This window comes from Schistocerca nitens, chromosome 1, assembly GCF_023898315.1.
Source record: "Schistocerca nitens isolate TAMUIC-IGC-003100 chromosome 1, iqSchNite1.1, whole genome shotgun sequence".
Taxonomy (NCBI): domain Eukaryota; kingdom Metazoa; phylum Arthropoda; class Insecta; order Orthoptera; family Acrididae; genus Schistocerca; species Schistocerca nitens.
This window is the reverse complement of record NC_064614.1, coordinates 34,337,348-34,352,004: the sequence shown is the minus strand read 5'-3', so window position 1 is coordinate 34,352,004 and position 14,657 is coordinate 34,337,348. Positions and strand designations below refer to the sequence as shown.

General features: G+C 43.0%; 1 protein-coding gene across 1 annotated transcript in view; it reads left to right on the top strand.

The window, feature by feature from the left end:
• LOC126263646 (Down syndrome cell adhesion molecule-like protein Dscam2) overlaps nucleotides 1–14,657 on the top strand; it is a 421,438-nt gene that overhangs the window by 353,844 nt on the left and 52,937 nt on the right. The window contains exons 27-28 of the mRNA XM_049960745.1: nucleotides 1,143–1,328; nucleotides 9,938–10,228. Coding sequence (XP_049816702.1) covers nucleotides 1,143–1,328; nucleotides 9,938–10,228 — 477 coding nt within the window. The remainder of the gene's footprint in view (nucleotides 1–1,142; nucleotides 1,329–9,937; nucleotides 10,229–14,657) is intronic.

Genomic DNA, 14,657 nt, shown 5'->3' with positions numbered 1-14,657 from the left:
AGATGTCAGTTTGGGGGTTTGAGTTCCACACCTGTTGCACTTTTTCATTCAATACAGTGATGGTTAGTGCTGATTGTGGATGATGCTGGAGTTCTTGTCTGATGGTGTCCAATATGTGCTCAATTGAAGATGTATCTGGTGATTGAGCATACCAACACAACAAGTTCAACATTCTGTAGAGCATATTGGGTTACAACAGCGGTATGTGGGTGAACGTTATCCTATTGGAAAACACCCCCTGGATGCTGTTCATGAATGGCTGCAGATAAGGTTGAATCAGCAGGTTTATGTACAAATTTGCAGTCAGAGTGCATGGGATAACCAAGAGAGTGCTCCCACTGTCATACGAAATCATACCCCAGACCATAACTCCAGGTGTGGATACAGTGTGTCTAGCATGTAGACAGGTTGATGGCACTGAGGCAGAATCAGCTTTCATCAGAAAACACAACAAACCTTCAACCTACACTCCAGTGAGCTCTTGCTTGACACCATGGAAGGCACAAACGGTGGTGATTTGGGGTCAGTGTAATGCGTGCTACCTAAATTATAAAATTCCTACAAAATTACACACAGACAATGAAACAATCCAAAAAGAAAATAAACACATTTTACATTCAAAAGTAGCTTTTTAGTATTTATGATGTTACATTGATAATCAAATAAATGTACTGTTGAAGTGAAATGGTGATATCCACAATGCATCAGCTTGGGGAATCAGCACATATCTCAACAACAGGCCAATCACTCAGATACTTAAGCACACAATAAAAAGGGTTTGGAGCTACTAGTGAAAAAGCATAATTGCTGTTGATGATTGACAAATTATTGACAGAAATTTCTGCCATGTATCAATTTGATTAGCTGTGCTTCATAGAAGGTTAAAAAGAGTTTAATGCCATCTCATCTCTTTCAATGTACATGGAGACAAAAAAAGGAGGAAATTTACAAGCCATGTAACTGACAAGGATTTACAGTTGTTCTAGTAACATGTAAAACTGTTATTCCTATCAAAATAACTTTTGAAACTCACTCTGGCAATATGTATGTACTAGTGAAACACAGTCACTCCTATGATAACTATAAGTAGCAAGCCTAGTTGAATAGATTTGCAGAAGGTAAAAATACTTCCTTCCTTACAGGTTACTTGCTGAATTATAAACGAGACCATGGGAACTGGATAGAAGTTCAACTGGATGCTGAACAGAATTCTCTCATGCTACCAAATCTACAGTGTGGTACCACATATCATGCCTACATGATAGCATATAACAGAGTGGGAAACAGCCATCCTAGTGCTACAGTCACAATCAAGACAAAAGGAACAGGTAACTTATAAAACTTAATATGGAGCAATTGAGACATATATGTAGAGTAATCTCAGACATACAACACTGTCTAGTACTTTCAGCATGTGTAGCAATTTAAACCTGCTACCAGTGCTGAAATGTGACAAAAAATACACTGCTGACGGGAGCAGCGATTTTAGTTGTGGTAGGTGGAGGAGATATGGAAGAGTTGGGGGTTAGACGAAAACGTAAAAACAGAGGCTTAAAAAATAGTGCTGGATAGTATATGTAAGTGCAGGCAAGTGGTGCTGCCTTCATAGTTGAGAGACGAGTGGGTCTGACTGCCATGTGGGGCACCTGGATTCAATTGAGATACTGCCAGGGAGTTTTTCTTTGTTAGCAGAGAGGAATGGGGTGCATTGTAAGAAGAGATCTAGAGGCAGGCATTAGCCAACAGTGATGTCAGGGAGATTGAGGGAAAGATGATATGTTTTATGTTTTAGAATAGGTTCATACCTGTGTAATTGAGAAAAGTTGTGGATGGGGGTGGGGGAATGGTGTAAAATCCATATGATGTGGGAGGCATTAGAATCAGCTACATTACACTGGGCAGTATTTTCACCAACTCCATCATCCTTTTAGCTATCATTTAGTGAAAACCTTTCAGTTAGATATTGGTTCATTGCCACATGTATACATAACTCTTTGCAGTGGTTGTACTGAAGTTGATCTGCTAGCTTCAACATGTGGCACCTCTGATGGGGTATGGGGTAGATTGACAGTTGCCACCTCCAAACCAAAGGACTTCTCCTGTATGTTCTGCCCACTCATGTGCACCTCATTTGTACTGATAAGCAATCCCTATCGCAGGACACTGTTTTGCTGAAAATTTTGTGGACCAACATCATATGGTCCAGAAATTTCTTTCATCTGCATTCACTAATGGCCTTATTGTTGGTAAAGCGGGTGCCAAGTTGAGATTCATTGGGAGAGTTCTTAGAAAATGTAGTCCATCAACAAAGGAGGTGGCTTACAAAACACTCGTTCGACCTATACTTGAGTATTGCTCATCAGTGTGGGATCCGTACCAGGTCGGGTTGACAGAGGAGATGTAGAAGATCCAAAGAAGAGCAGTGTGTTTCATCACAGGGTTATTTGGTAAGTGTGATAGCGTTACGGAGATGGTTAGCAAACTCAAGTGGCAGACTCTGCAAGAGAGGCGCTCTGCATCGCGGTGTAGCTTGCTGTCCAGGTTTCGAGAGGGTGCGTTTCTGGATGAGGTATCGAATATATTGCTTCCCCCTACTTATACCTCCTGAGAAGACCAGAAACATAAAATTAGAGAGATTCGAGAGCGCATGGAGGCTTTCTGGCAGTCGTTCTTCCTTCGAATCATACGCGACTGGAACAGTAAAGGGAGGTAACGACAGTGGCATGTAAAGTGCCCTCCGCCACACACCACTGGGTGGCTTGCAGAGTATAAATGTAGATGTAGTGTAGGTAGATTATCAGTGGTGCATTAAACCCACAATCTTTCTTCTATGTACACCCAATACACCTAACATAATAGTGGACCAGCGAACTCTCTGCACACAGTAACATGCAGGACTAATTGACATCATGCCATGAAGTGAGGAATATCCTCAGAACTATTCATTCCACCTTTTTAAATTGGTATTCCAACACCCACTTGAACCCATTCTCTTATGACCTGGGTCATACACCTGTGCAAGACCCAAATTCAAGACCTGCCAATGATGTCCTATGAAATTCTCTTAATTTCTTTTGGAATCCTTTCCATCTCCTGCCAAATTTTCTTTATCTCCTTTTGTCTTCTGCCACCCTCCAAAGGTCTAGTCACCCAGACCTGTTCCTCTATTTCTTCTTCCTTCTCCTTGCTGTTATCCAGTTCCTGTCGTTTTTCCATTTTCTGAAGTTCTACCACGTCCTTCAGTTCCTCAATGCACCTATCTAATATACTGGTGGAGCAGCAGTGGAATAGGAGTCACATGGCATGGTTGACTAGAAGACGCTGTGGGATAGGTTCAGCCATCTATTTGAAAGGTATTTCTTCCTCTGGGTGCATTCCAAAAGTACCACGGGGTCTGCTGAGCTTAACATCCCCACCCAGCAGATGGATCCTGATCAGCAATGTCACATGCCCTCACTGACCAGATATTGGTGATGAAAATTTCTTCCATCTTCCAGGATTCCGACCAGATTATCTTTGAGTCAAGTGCTACTACACAGACATTTGTAAAAGCAACATTGGCTATGGAGGCAAAGTGACAACAGCTACATCCCTCACTTTTTGCACAATTTTCATCTAGGTGTGACAATAAACCTTCACAGGTGTCTCTGTAGTATGCGACTTTGCTTCAAACCATGGAATTTATTCAGCACTCTCCTAACCACATTTATCTGCAACAGGTGGGCAACCTGTTCATTGTCTTCTTTTGTAATTCCTTCTAGGTGTTTTGCAATCTACATATCTCCTAGTGGTAACTCATCCAAAACTCAATCCTTACTTCATTTTGCCCTCACACATGGCACATTGATTTTTCATGTTTTCTCTTTCCATGAGGCATGTCTCTAAGTAGATATCACCTACTGTGGCTATGAATTCTCTTTTTCACTGTTCCTCAATAATTGTTTCTTGTCTTTTTAAGTGGATGGAGGCCCTCCTCCTCCTCACCCCAGCCTCCTCCTTACCCCCACCAACCAGACTGCTTCTCCCATCGTGCACAGTTGCTCACAATCTGGCCTTAGCAGCCACAGACAGTGGTCATATGCATGTGTGTGTGTGTGTGTGAGCCATGTTTATGTGACTATGTATTTTGTAAAAGATAGTGAAAATAAAATTAGAAAGATATGAGCTCGAACAGAGATTTACCATCAAATGTTCTTCCTGTAGAACATTTGTGACTGGAACAGCAAAGTGGGGAAGCGACAGTAGTTCTTGAAGTACCCTCTGCCACACACCATAATGTGGTTTAAAGAGTATATATATAGATGAATGATGGGGTGCAAGAATTGAAGAGGCGACTATGGTTTGGGTACTGTGGACAGGTTTTAGTGGATGAAGCTGACAGTAATTATGCAGAATAACAACAACAACAGCAACAACAAAAACCAGCTGAAGTACTTGCTATGTAGCCTAGAAATATTGAATCAATTTTCTCTTTGCCTTGTGCAACTCACCAACAGAAGTATCATAAAAAATATTGGCTACAACTGATAAATCTCATACAAAATATGAAACTTTTGCTTGTCTCATGGAAAACTGATGTTTCTTGCTAGTGAGCTTTTGAGACTCCCAATGAACAATGTTTTCTTTTCACATTCAATTTCTGGGTATAAACTCTACAAATGTCTACAGGGAAACCAATACTTTCAAAAATAGAACTCTCTTTTTCATTGTATGAGAGGATCAATTGCAGTATAAAAAAAACACCAATGGAAATCACACAGAACATAGCAAGCATTTTTCAATTGGTATATTTTCTCTGAGAAACTCATTTTGCATTTAACTTGCTTCTGAGACATGTTTCAGCAATCACAATAATAACCAAGCCCTAACCTGATTGCCTGACTCACAAAAAGTGTGCTCCAGTCTGAAAGCTATAATTACACTCTCATGTGGTATTTTGAAATTGTAGTGGATAATAATGTTCCCAATTGTTATGGAACTGATGAAAGATGTAAAATATTACATGGAACTGAATAGCATGTGAGAGTGCATTCTAACACGTCTGTGGAGTGAAGTAGGCACGTGGACTAAACAAGTTAACATACACTCCTGGAAATGGAAAAAAGAACACAATGACACCGGTGTGTCAGACCCACCATACTTGCTCTGGACACTGTGAGAGGGCTGTACAAGCAATGATCACACGCACGGCACAGCGGACACACCAGGAACCGCGGTGTTGGCCGTCGAATGGTGCTAGCTGCGCATCATTTGTGCACCGCCGCCGTCAGTGTCAGCCAGTTTGCCGTGGCATACGGAGCTCCATCGCAGTCTTTAACACTGGTAGCATGCCGCGACAGCGTGGACGTGAACCGTATGTGCAGTTGACGGACTTTGAGCGAGGGCGTATAGTGGGCATGCGGGAGGCCGGGTGGACGTACTGCCGAATTGCTCAACACGTGGGGCGTGAGGTCTCCACAGTACATCGATGTTGCCGCCAGTGGTCGGCGGAAGGTGCACGTGCCCGTCGACCTGGGACCGGACCGCAGCGATGCACGGATGCACGCCAAGACCATAGGATCCTAAGCAGTGCCGTAGGGGACCGCACCGCCACTTCCCAGCAAATTAGGGACACTGTTGCTCTTGGGGTATCGGCGAGGACCATTCGCAACCGTCTCCATGAAGCTGGGCTACGGTCCCGCACACCGTTAGGCCGTCTTCTGCTCACGCCCCAACATCGTGCAGCCCGCCTCCTGTGGTGTCGCGACAGGCGTGAATGGAGGGATGAATGGAGACGTGTCGTCTTCAGCGATGAGAGTCGCTTCTGCCTTGGTGCCAATGATGGTCGTATGCGTGTTTGGCGCCGTGCAGGTGGGCGCCACAATCAGGACTGCGTACAACCGAGGCACACAGGGCCAACACCCGGCATCATGGTGTGGGGAGCGATCTCCTACACTGGCCGTACACCACTGGTGATCGTCGAGGGGACACTGAATAGTGCACGGTACATCCAAACCGTCATCGAACCCATCGTTCTACCATTCCTAGACCGGCAAGGGAACTTGCTGTTCCAACAGGACAATGCATGTCCGCATGTATCCCGTGCCACCCAACGTGCTCTAGAAGGTGTAAGTCAACTACCCTGGCCAGCAAGATCTCCAGATCTGTCCCCCATTGAGCATGTTTGGGACCGGATGAAGCATTGTCTCACGCGGTCTGCACGTCCAGCACGAACGCTGGTCCAACTGAGGCACCAGGTGGAAATGGCATGGCAAGCCGTTCCACAGGACTACATCCAGCATCTCTACGATCGTCTCCATGGGAGAATAGCAGCCTGCATTGCTGCGAAAGGTGGATATACACTGTACTAGTGCCAACATTGTGCATGCTCTGTTGCCTGTGGTTCTGTCAGTGTGATCATGTGATGTATCTGACCCCAGGAATGTGTCAATAAAGTTTCCCCTTCCTGGGACAATGAATTCACGGTGTTCTTATTTCAATTTCCAGGAGTGTATTTACCTTAGGCTCCTATGTACTTCTGGGATTGGCTTAATCTCTATTCTGTTCTTGAAGTTAGTTTGGCCCACCTGCCCCTCTCCCTAAAGTTCTTTACTGCTTTTCAGCAGTTCATACAGTCTGTTTTGTTAGTTTTTGCCAAAGTTTCGTAAGCTTCTAAGAACTTCTTTGTATCATAGTTAGTTCATAATTAGTTTGTTAATAATTTTCTACAGTATTCTTTTATGTTACTCAAGCACTCCTCCACAATCAGAGCTTTTCATGAAGCATTGGAGAGTATATGACTGTATATTTTTAGATGAACCTGGCAATAAAATCTTCAAACTCAATGTTCTGATTGCAGATCTCATACACTCACAACTGGCACTCCTCTTTCAGTACTGCAGCTTCCTTATATATTCTTATACTTACTTGGTCTAGTGCTTAGGCATTTACTTTGTAAACTTCTTCATGAAGTCTCTATGGTGCACTCGACCTCCCTTCTTAAATTCCAAACCAGTGAATTTTGTCTTTTCATAATGTTTCAAAACCATCGTGTGTAGCACTTCTGATTTTCAGAACCGTATTTTGTTTTGTAATGTCTTTCCTACATCACCCACCAGCTCCTCCACAGTGGGTGTTCTTTCCTGTAACATGTCTATCTTAGATTTTGTACTGTCCTGACGCTAGTGAAACATCAGTATAATTTCTTGCTCTGTCATACTGATCTGCCCAGTTACCACTCTCTTTCTCTGCAATGTGCAAAGAAGCAAACATGTTTGAAAACACTTTTAAAAAGTTAATTCAAAAACTTAGGGAATTTCAAAGTAAATGAAAAAAGGGAGCTATGTAAGAAATGTTCAGTGAATTTCAAAGCTAGGTCTTACCTGCCAAGTTATAAAAAATCAAAACAGATGTGAAGAAACACAGGCAAGTTTCACTGACATAAATTTGCTGTAAAACTAAGGAACTTATTTCATGCTCCAGATCGTGACATTTTTAGAGACAAGAAGAACTCCTTTGTAGGAATGAACACTGATTACACAAGCAGTTATTGGGTGAAATGCAACCAGTTTTGTGTTTAGAGAGCCAGAAGGTTGCAGATAGTAGATATAGTCCTGCACCATCATTTAACAAACAAAATACAAGCTTGTGGAATATCAGAACAGGAATATGACTTGGACTGAAGATTAACAGAAAGCAATACATCAGGCCCTTGCCAGCAGACTGTTGTATGTCAGTTCCTAGTTAATGGAATGTATTACATCATTCTTGTTCCTAGGAAATAGAATGTATCTTGTCTTTTTAATAGAGCGCTTCCTTATTAGTGGAGAGAAGTCTTCTGATGTAAATATATTTTGGGTAGACCCCAAAGAAACATTTTTGTTCACAGCATACATTAACCATTTAGCAGATAACACCAGATGCTCTACAAGATTATTCATGGATAATTCTTAGTACACACACACACACACACACACACACACACACACACAAAATGCAGAGATTTGAGCTGACCCTCACATACCTGAATATAAAATATTGTACATAAATAAGCAGAAGGACCTACGAATGTCTTACCTATTACTTGAAACAGTCACATCATTTAAATATCTGGAATCTTGCATAGGGAGCAAATTAAAGTGAAATGACGACAAAACTATTTTCTTCTTCTGCTTTCATTCCTTATTTTACACTTCTCTTGGGGTTGCCCCTCTAGTCTTGTTCCACCTTTCTGAATGTTGTTTTATTTCAAGGCACAGGCCTATCAGTTTCTGGTGATTTTTCATGGTCCTAACCAATGTATATATGGGACATCGAAGGCCTCTTGTCAGTTCTATTACATTTAGCACTGTTCTTGTCCTATGGTTCTGTTGATGGTGCGTGATGTGCCTGTAGCTGCATAGGCAACTCTCTTGAATCTTTCCTGCTATGTTTGCTTAAATGAGCTTTGGATGAAGTCACTTCTTATCTTCTTTTAGTATCACTCAACCAGACCAGCATAGAATCTTGTCTCTGAAACCTGGAGATTCTGTTTGACTGGTATTGCATGGCTCAGCACTATGAACCAAGCATTACAGCTGGTTGTATCACTCATTTATAAAAAAATCCTTTGACTTCGATAGGCATTTTCACATCACAACTGACTCCTCTGAGTGACCTCCATTTCTACTGCCCAGTTTTATATGGTTTTTAATGTCTTTATCCATGGAAGCTGTGGTTTTGAGAATTTCCAATACATATAATCCATTTTGGTCCTACTTACCCTTAATTCTTCTACTTTCTGGTGCCATGCACCAGGCATTAAAGTTGTTTTGAATTTCTGGTAGAGATTCTGCTATTAGACCTACACTGTCAGAATAAAAGAGTCTGTGGAGTCAGTTTCTGTAGATGTTCTTTTGCATAGTTCATAATCAGACTGGGCAACACTAGACTCAAAGCAGATTCTCGGTGCACCAAAAATTTTACCTCAAGTTATTCGCTGACACCTACAGAGCGTATAGTTTTTGTCTTGATTTTTTCACACATGTCCTGGAGATTTTAGATGTAGGACTTTGGGATGCAGTTTGCACCAAGAACCTGCCATATAAACTTTCTTAGTATTTGGTCAACAGCTTGTTCAAGATTAAGAAACACAAAAGAGAGGTTGAAATGTACCCAACTCCCATAATACTATTATTTAAATGATTTATTAATGAAGATATTTCTATAGCTAAAGTTGCTATTTAATCAAGTTGCTATTTAATCAATTGATTAAATTAATTGGAGAAAAGTACATCTGACAAATAATTAACATTATTTGTCTTCAGCAACACTGTCTAGGGAAAATTGCTTCTGCTAGCATTGTGTTAATAATGGTTCAGGTTTTGATTTGAAGATTAAGAGACACATCTTCTTCTTGGTCGTTTATTCTGTTAAAAAATAACTATTGCTCATTCTACATTGACTTTGGATCCATTTCAATACTTTTAATATTGTGTTTTACACTGTCAGAAGTACGTGTTACCAACAAGATACTTATACAACAAACTGCTTCGAACTCAAGCTGCTCAGCGACTTGACTCAGAACAGGTAGTTTACCTCACCTGGCTCCATCTCAACACCCACGACAATAATATTCCGAAGATACATTATGGCAACCTTACAAAGAGTTAAATATAGCCTGTGGTGTGCCTTGTGTTATTGCAATATATAATTTGTAATAAAAAAATGTATGAGTGTGAAACAGAAATATGTTTAGGTGTGTGACCATTATGAGACTAACTCAAGTAGATATTATGTAATATTCACACTTCTTTGAAGAATATATGTGGAATTAATGTCATATGGTATTTTATAAGCTATAAACTGATCACAATTCAACAACATCATAATTATACTTGACATTGCCTTAAAGCCATACTGGATGTATGGAATACCTGATACTCAATGAAGTAACAGTAAACATGGTAATTTTTTCCAGAACCACAAGTTCCTGAACTAAAAACACTTTTGACAACAAATGCAACTTCTGTGCTCTTGCACTTACCATACTGGCCAGATGGAGGATGTCCCATGTTATATTTTGTTGTTGAATATCGGATTTTGGGAACCAGAAATGAATGGATTTTGGTGGACAACAATGTGCCATCAATGAACTTTTTGATTGGTGATCTTCAGCCTGGTACATGGTATGAACTACGAATTACAGCTCATAACAGTGCTGGATCAACAAGAGTACATTACAGTATGGCCACAACAACCATATCTGGAGGTAAAATTTCTGTATTTTAAGACTAATCTTCGAGGTTTTTTGTTGGGGGCTAGGATTCTATGTTCTGTAGCCAAACACTAATCCACCTGTGACATTCACCTGCTTTATTTCCTCATTGATTGTCCTTGGGGTTGACATACTGCATTGCTACACTGGCTGGAAACCAGAGGGAGGAAATGGAAGTTCAACACTGACTACTTTAAATGAAGTAGACAACAGGTGCAGATTTGCCTTTCAGAGTTCTTTACTTTCATTGTTCACAAGCGCCCCCCCCCCCTGCCAATAATAAACAATTATATGGTGTTGTGCACAGATGTTTAACTTACAGTAAGTCTCATTAACAGGTTGCAAGCAAACATCAACATACTGCTACAGTAGTTTAATGTCAAACATCTATGAGCAGTAAAAACCTAACTGCACAGTTCTTGCTGCATAATATGGTCTGTATTGAACAGATGCTGTCACTATTTTAGCACACAGCATATTACACTTTTTTTCACAGTTAAGTGGATGCATTGTTGTTGATCTAACCATTATGGGGTCCTTGTTTGAAACTTGGCTGTGGACTGACTGTCTCAGGGCCAAAAATTGCGCCCTTACATTTCATTACAATAATAGGCACTGAAACTACACATTGTTTGATGTTTAAGTTACAGAAATTACAATTGAAACATACTTCATCCAATTAACTTGTGGCGACTATCTACCAAGTTGTGTGTAATATCTTTGTTTTGGCAAGCTCTTTGCGACCTGTCTGTGGCCGCGTGCGAAATGGTACACATATGCACTGAGAATCAAGAATGTACATAACTGTATATATGTACTTCTGAGTAATAAAATAGTGCTTATTACATGTGGTATAGTGTGCATCATTGGATCCGGCAACCCTACAACACTAAACCCTTACTGGTGACCCCAAATTATGTTCGTGAGTGCTACAACGAACTCTCGTACCATTGAGCAGTATACAATGGATCACTTGCCGCCAACTACACCGCACGCGTGCCAACTAGGTTTTCCAATGGATGCTTTGGCATGGTTTTCCAATTACCCACCTTGTGTTTGCAATAGTTCGACACATTGCTTCAACACATCAACTAGCTGTACTCAACAGGACAGTGCTTCTACATCCCCACAGCCACATGTGCCAGCATCATGTTCATATAATAACTTTTCGTTGCTGTACATGAGTCAGCAGTCGGTGTGGCAGTGTTCCATACCAAAAGAACATTTTTCGCACACACAACTTTGGATGTGAACGTTTTGTGCTGAGTATGAACTTCCCATGTGTCGCGAGTGCTCAAAAATAGCTGACACAATGTGCTCAAACCCCAGTGACTATGATTACGGGTTTCCCAAGTGCTAGTGTGAACTTTCCACCTGAATCAGTGGCAGTACAAATCGAGCCGGATGCTCAAGACAGGAAATTTCGTGTTTATCCTGGAACTTTGGATTTTGCACCAGCCCCTCCCTACCCCGCTGCCCCCCCACACACCACCAGCATCCGCTTTGCGAGTGTTTCCGATGGCACATGCTGTTCCTGCAGCATGTGTTCCATGAACATTAGGTGATTTTAACAATCTTAATGCACCTGTAGGGGAAGGACCCAGGAAACTGTACTCCATCATTCCCTGCACACCATTCGACTACGGTCGACTCTACTGTGCTGGTCCATTCTACGCCTATTGGTGTTACTCCATCGAATACCCGACTAGTTGATTTCTCAACCAAAGTTGAGCCAGCCGCACCTACCGAGCCGCATGCCACTGACAGAGTCGGAAGCTGGTGCACCGCTACTGCACCCGAGCCAATTATGCTGCAGAGCTATGGACAGGGAGTGACTTTTTCTGACAAACAGTTATGTCAAGACTTCACCATCTGTTGGCCTAAGGTACCATCCCTTCACAAGGACTACCCACACACATGGTTTGCCTTGGTCGACCACATCCTGCAACTACTTGGCATCGCTGACGACAACTCAAAGTTCCTTTGCTTACTATGTCACCTCCATTATGAACTGGACCTGACCTGCAACATTGTGGCTTGCCTCCCCCCCTCCCCCCCCCCACCACCACTACGGACAAATATGTATTCGCCCGACGTACCATCCTCGAGCAACTATCCACACTGACAGAGGAAGCCAGAGGAAGCTATCCGCCTCATCAGTCATGAGTTGCTGGGTTCCAGATCCCCATCACAGCTCTGGCGTCATCTTTACGCCATGATTGACACACATTACATGCCAAACGTTACACTTTGGACCATCTGGTTGCTCAAAATTTCTCTGGAAGTTCAAGTCCAAGTTCGGCCCCACTAGACACTAAACTGAAGATCACAGACCAGGTTTGCAACATTCTGCCCCCCTCCCCGCATCCCCCCCCACCCCCCTTGGGCCCTCAGGCCTCAGGGGTTGGCACACCTGCGCAGTAGTTTCCATCGTGAGGTACAGAGTTTGCATGACTCGCTCTGCACATGTGCGCAGACCCAACGCCGCCTGGCAGCCACCATCATAACTCCTCTCCTACCAGCACTACTCCATTGCCACCATCGGAAGAATCTACTGACAAGACTCCCTCCTCTGCCACTTCAACCTCAGCCAGCGCAACTGACGATGCCATGCACCATCCCACTTGGTGTTATTTCCATTCTCTGTTTGGTGACACAGTTAAGAAATGTCGTTCTCCATGCACATTCCCAACGCGTTCTCTGAACGTTCAGAGCACCAGGTAGAAGGACTGGTGGTGCGCATAAACACTTTCAGAGCACACAGGGACAGGTACAAAGGTGCAAGTGTTAACATGTCCAGAGCAATTAAAGGATAAAATTCGAGCAACGGCCTTGCCCCCAGCTTTGAGCTGACAACAATTCCCTGATCCAGTCTCATGGAATAACTAAATTAAGCCTTAAAATGCAGGATATTAACACTCCCTTACAGTGGACTTTTGTTATCGCCGAGGTAGATGAACCCATGCTTGGGGTAGATTTTCTCTTAGCCCATGCACTGACATCCAACCTACAACGAGGTACACTAACCTTTAACTTGATAGACCATGCCACCGGTTCAGATATCTCTTCCCTCTCATCTGAGAGCGCCACTCTATTGTGTGAGCTAGCTGAAACCGCTATGGCAGTGCTGGCACTTAGATCGCATGATGAAGAACTTTGGGACAGCAATGAAGCCCTCCGTTTATGCATAGCCGCTGTGCAAGCCAAACTCATGGACGTTCATAAGCCGGTCACTCAGCTGTCACGGCCACGGCCCCAACCCCTGCACCACTTCCTCGCACCCACCTCCGATGCTGCGTGACGTTTCTGCTGCCGGAGAGAGGCTGTGCCCATGACACTACCAAGTACCCCACTGAGCTCCAAAACAAGGACTATCAGTGGATCACGGTCACTGCTGCTGACCCGCCGGCCTGGGACACACAAGCGTGTGCATTACAGGTTAGTCATAGTGCATTGGGTGCAGGTCCATCATCCCCATTGGTGTTTGTGATCAACAATGGTACTGTCCAAAGAATCAATACCACAGAAGGTTCACCGGTACATGTCAAACTATAATTCAGGAACTTTTAGATAGTAAGACTATTTGCCCTTCTTCTAGTAGTTTGTCATCACCCATTCATTTGGCGCCCAAGAAAGATGACACTTTCCGCCTCTGCAGTGACTATCGGGTGCTTAACACCAGAACAATTCTAGATAATTATCCCATTCCAAATATTCAAGACTTTGCTTCACAACTGCATGAGGCACAAATTTTCAGTGTAATTGACTGGCACAAGGCTTACCACTAACTGCCAATGGCACTGGAGGACATTGAAAAAACCGCTATCATCACCCCATTAGAGTTGATTGAGTATTTGTTCACACTGTTCGGACTTAAAAATGCTGCACAGATGTGGACGGTTCATCGACTTGTTGTTTGGAAAACTGGACTTTGTATATGCGTACCTGGATGACTTGTTAATCTTTTCTTCCTCCCTCGAGGAACATGAACTCCATTTAAATACAGTGTTCCAACTATTAAAAGCAAATGGTGTTGCAGTGAACAATGCTGAGTCACAACTCCGCCACAATAGTGTCACTTTTCTGGGCCACGGGGTATCTGCCGACGGCATCCGCCCCCTACCCAAACAGGTTGAGGCCACTAGTACGGTGCCTCTGCTTCCTTGGAATGGTAAATTACTACCACAAACACATCCCCCATGCTGCCGACATACAAGCCCCACTTACGGATGCTCTTGCAGGAGAAAAACACTTCGGGGTCTCAGGCGGTCACGTGGACTCCAGATATGCGTTGCACATTTGATAACCTAAAAGCCTTACAGATGGCCGTTGCACTCGCTCACCCCATTCCTGATGCACCCATCTCGCCTACTACAGGTGCTAGTGACACAGCAGTGGGGGCGGTACTTCAGCAATCCATGGG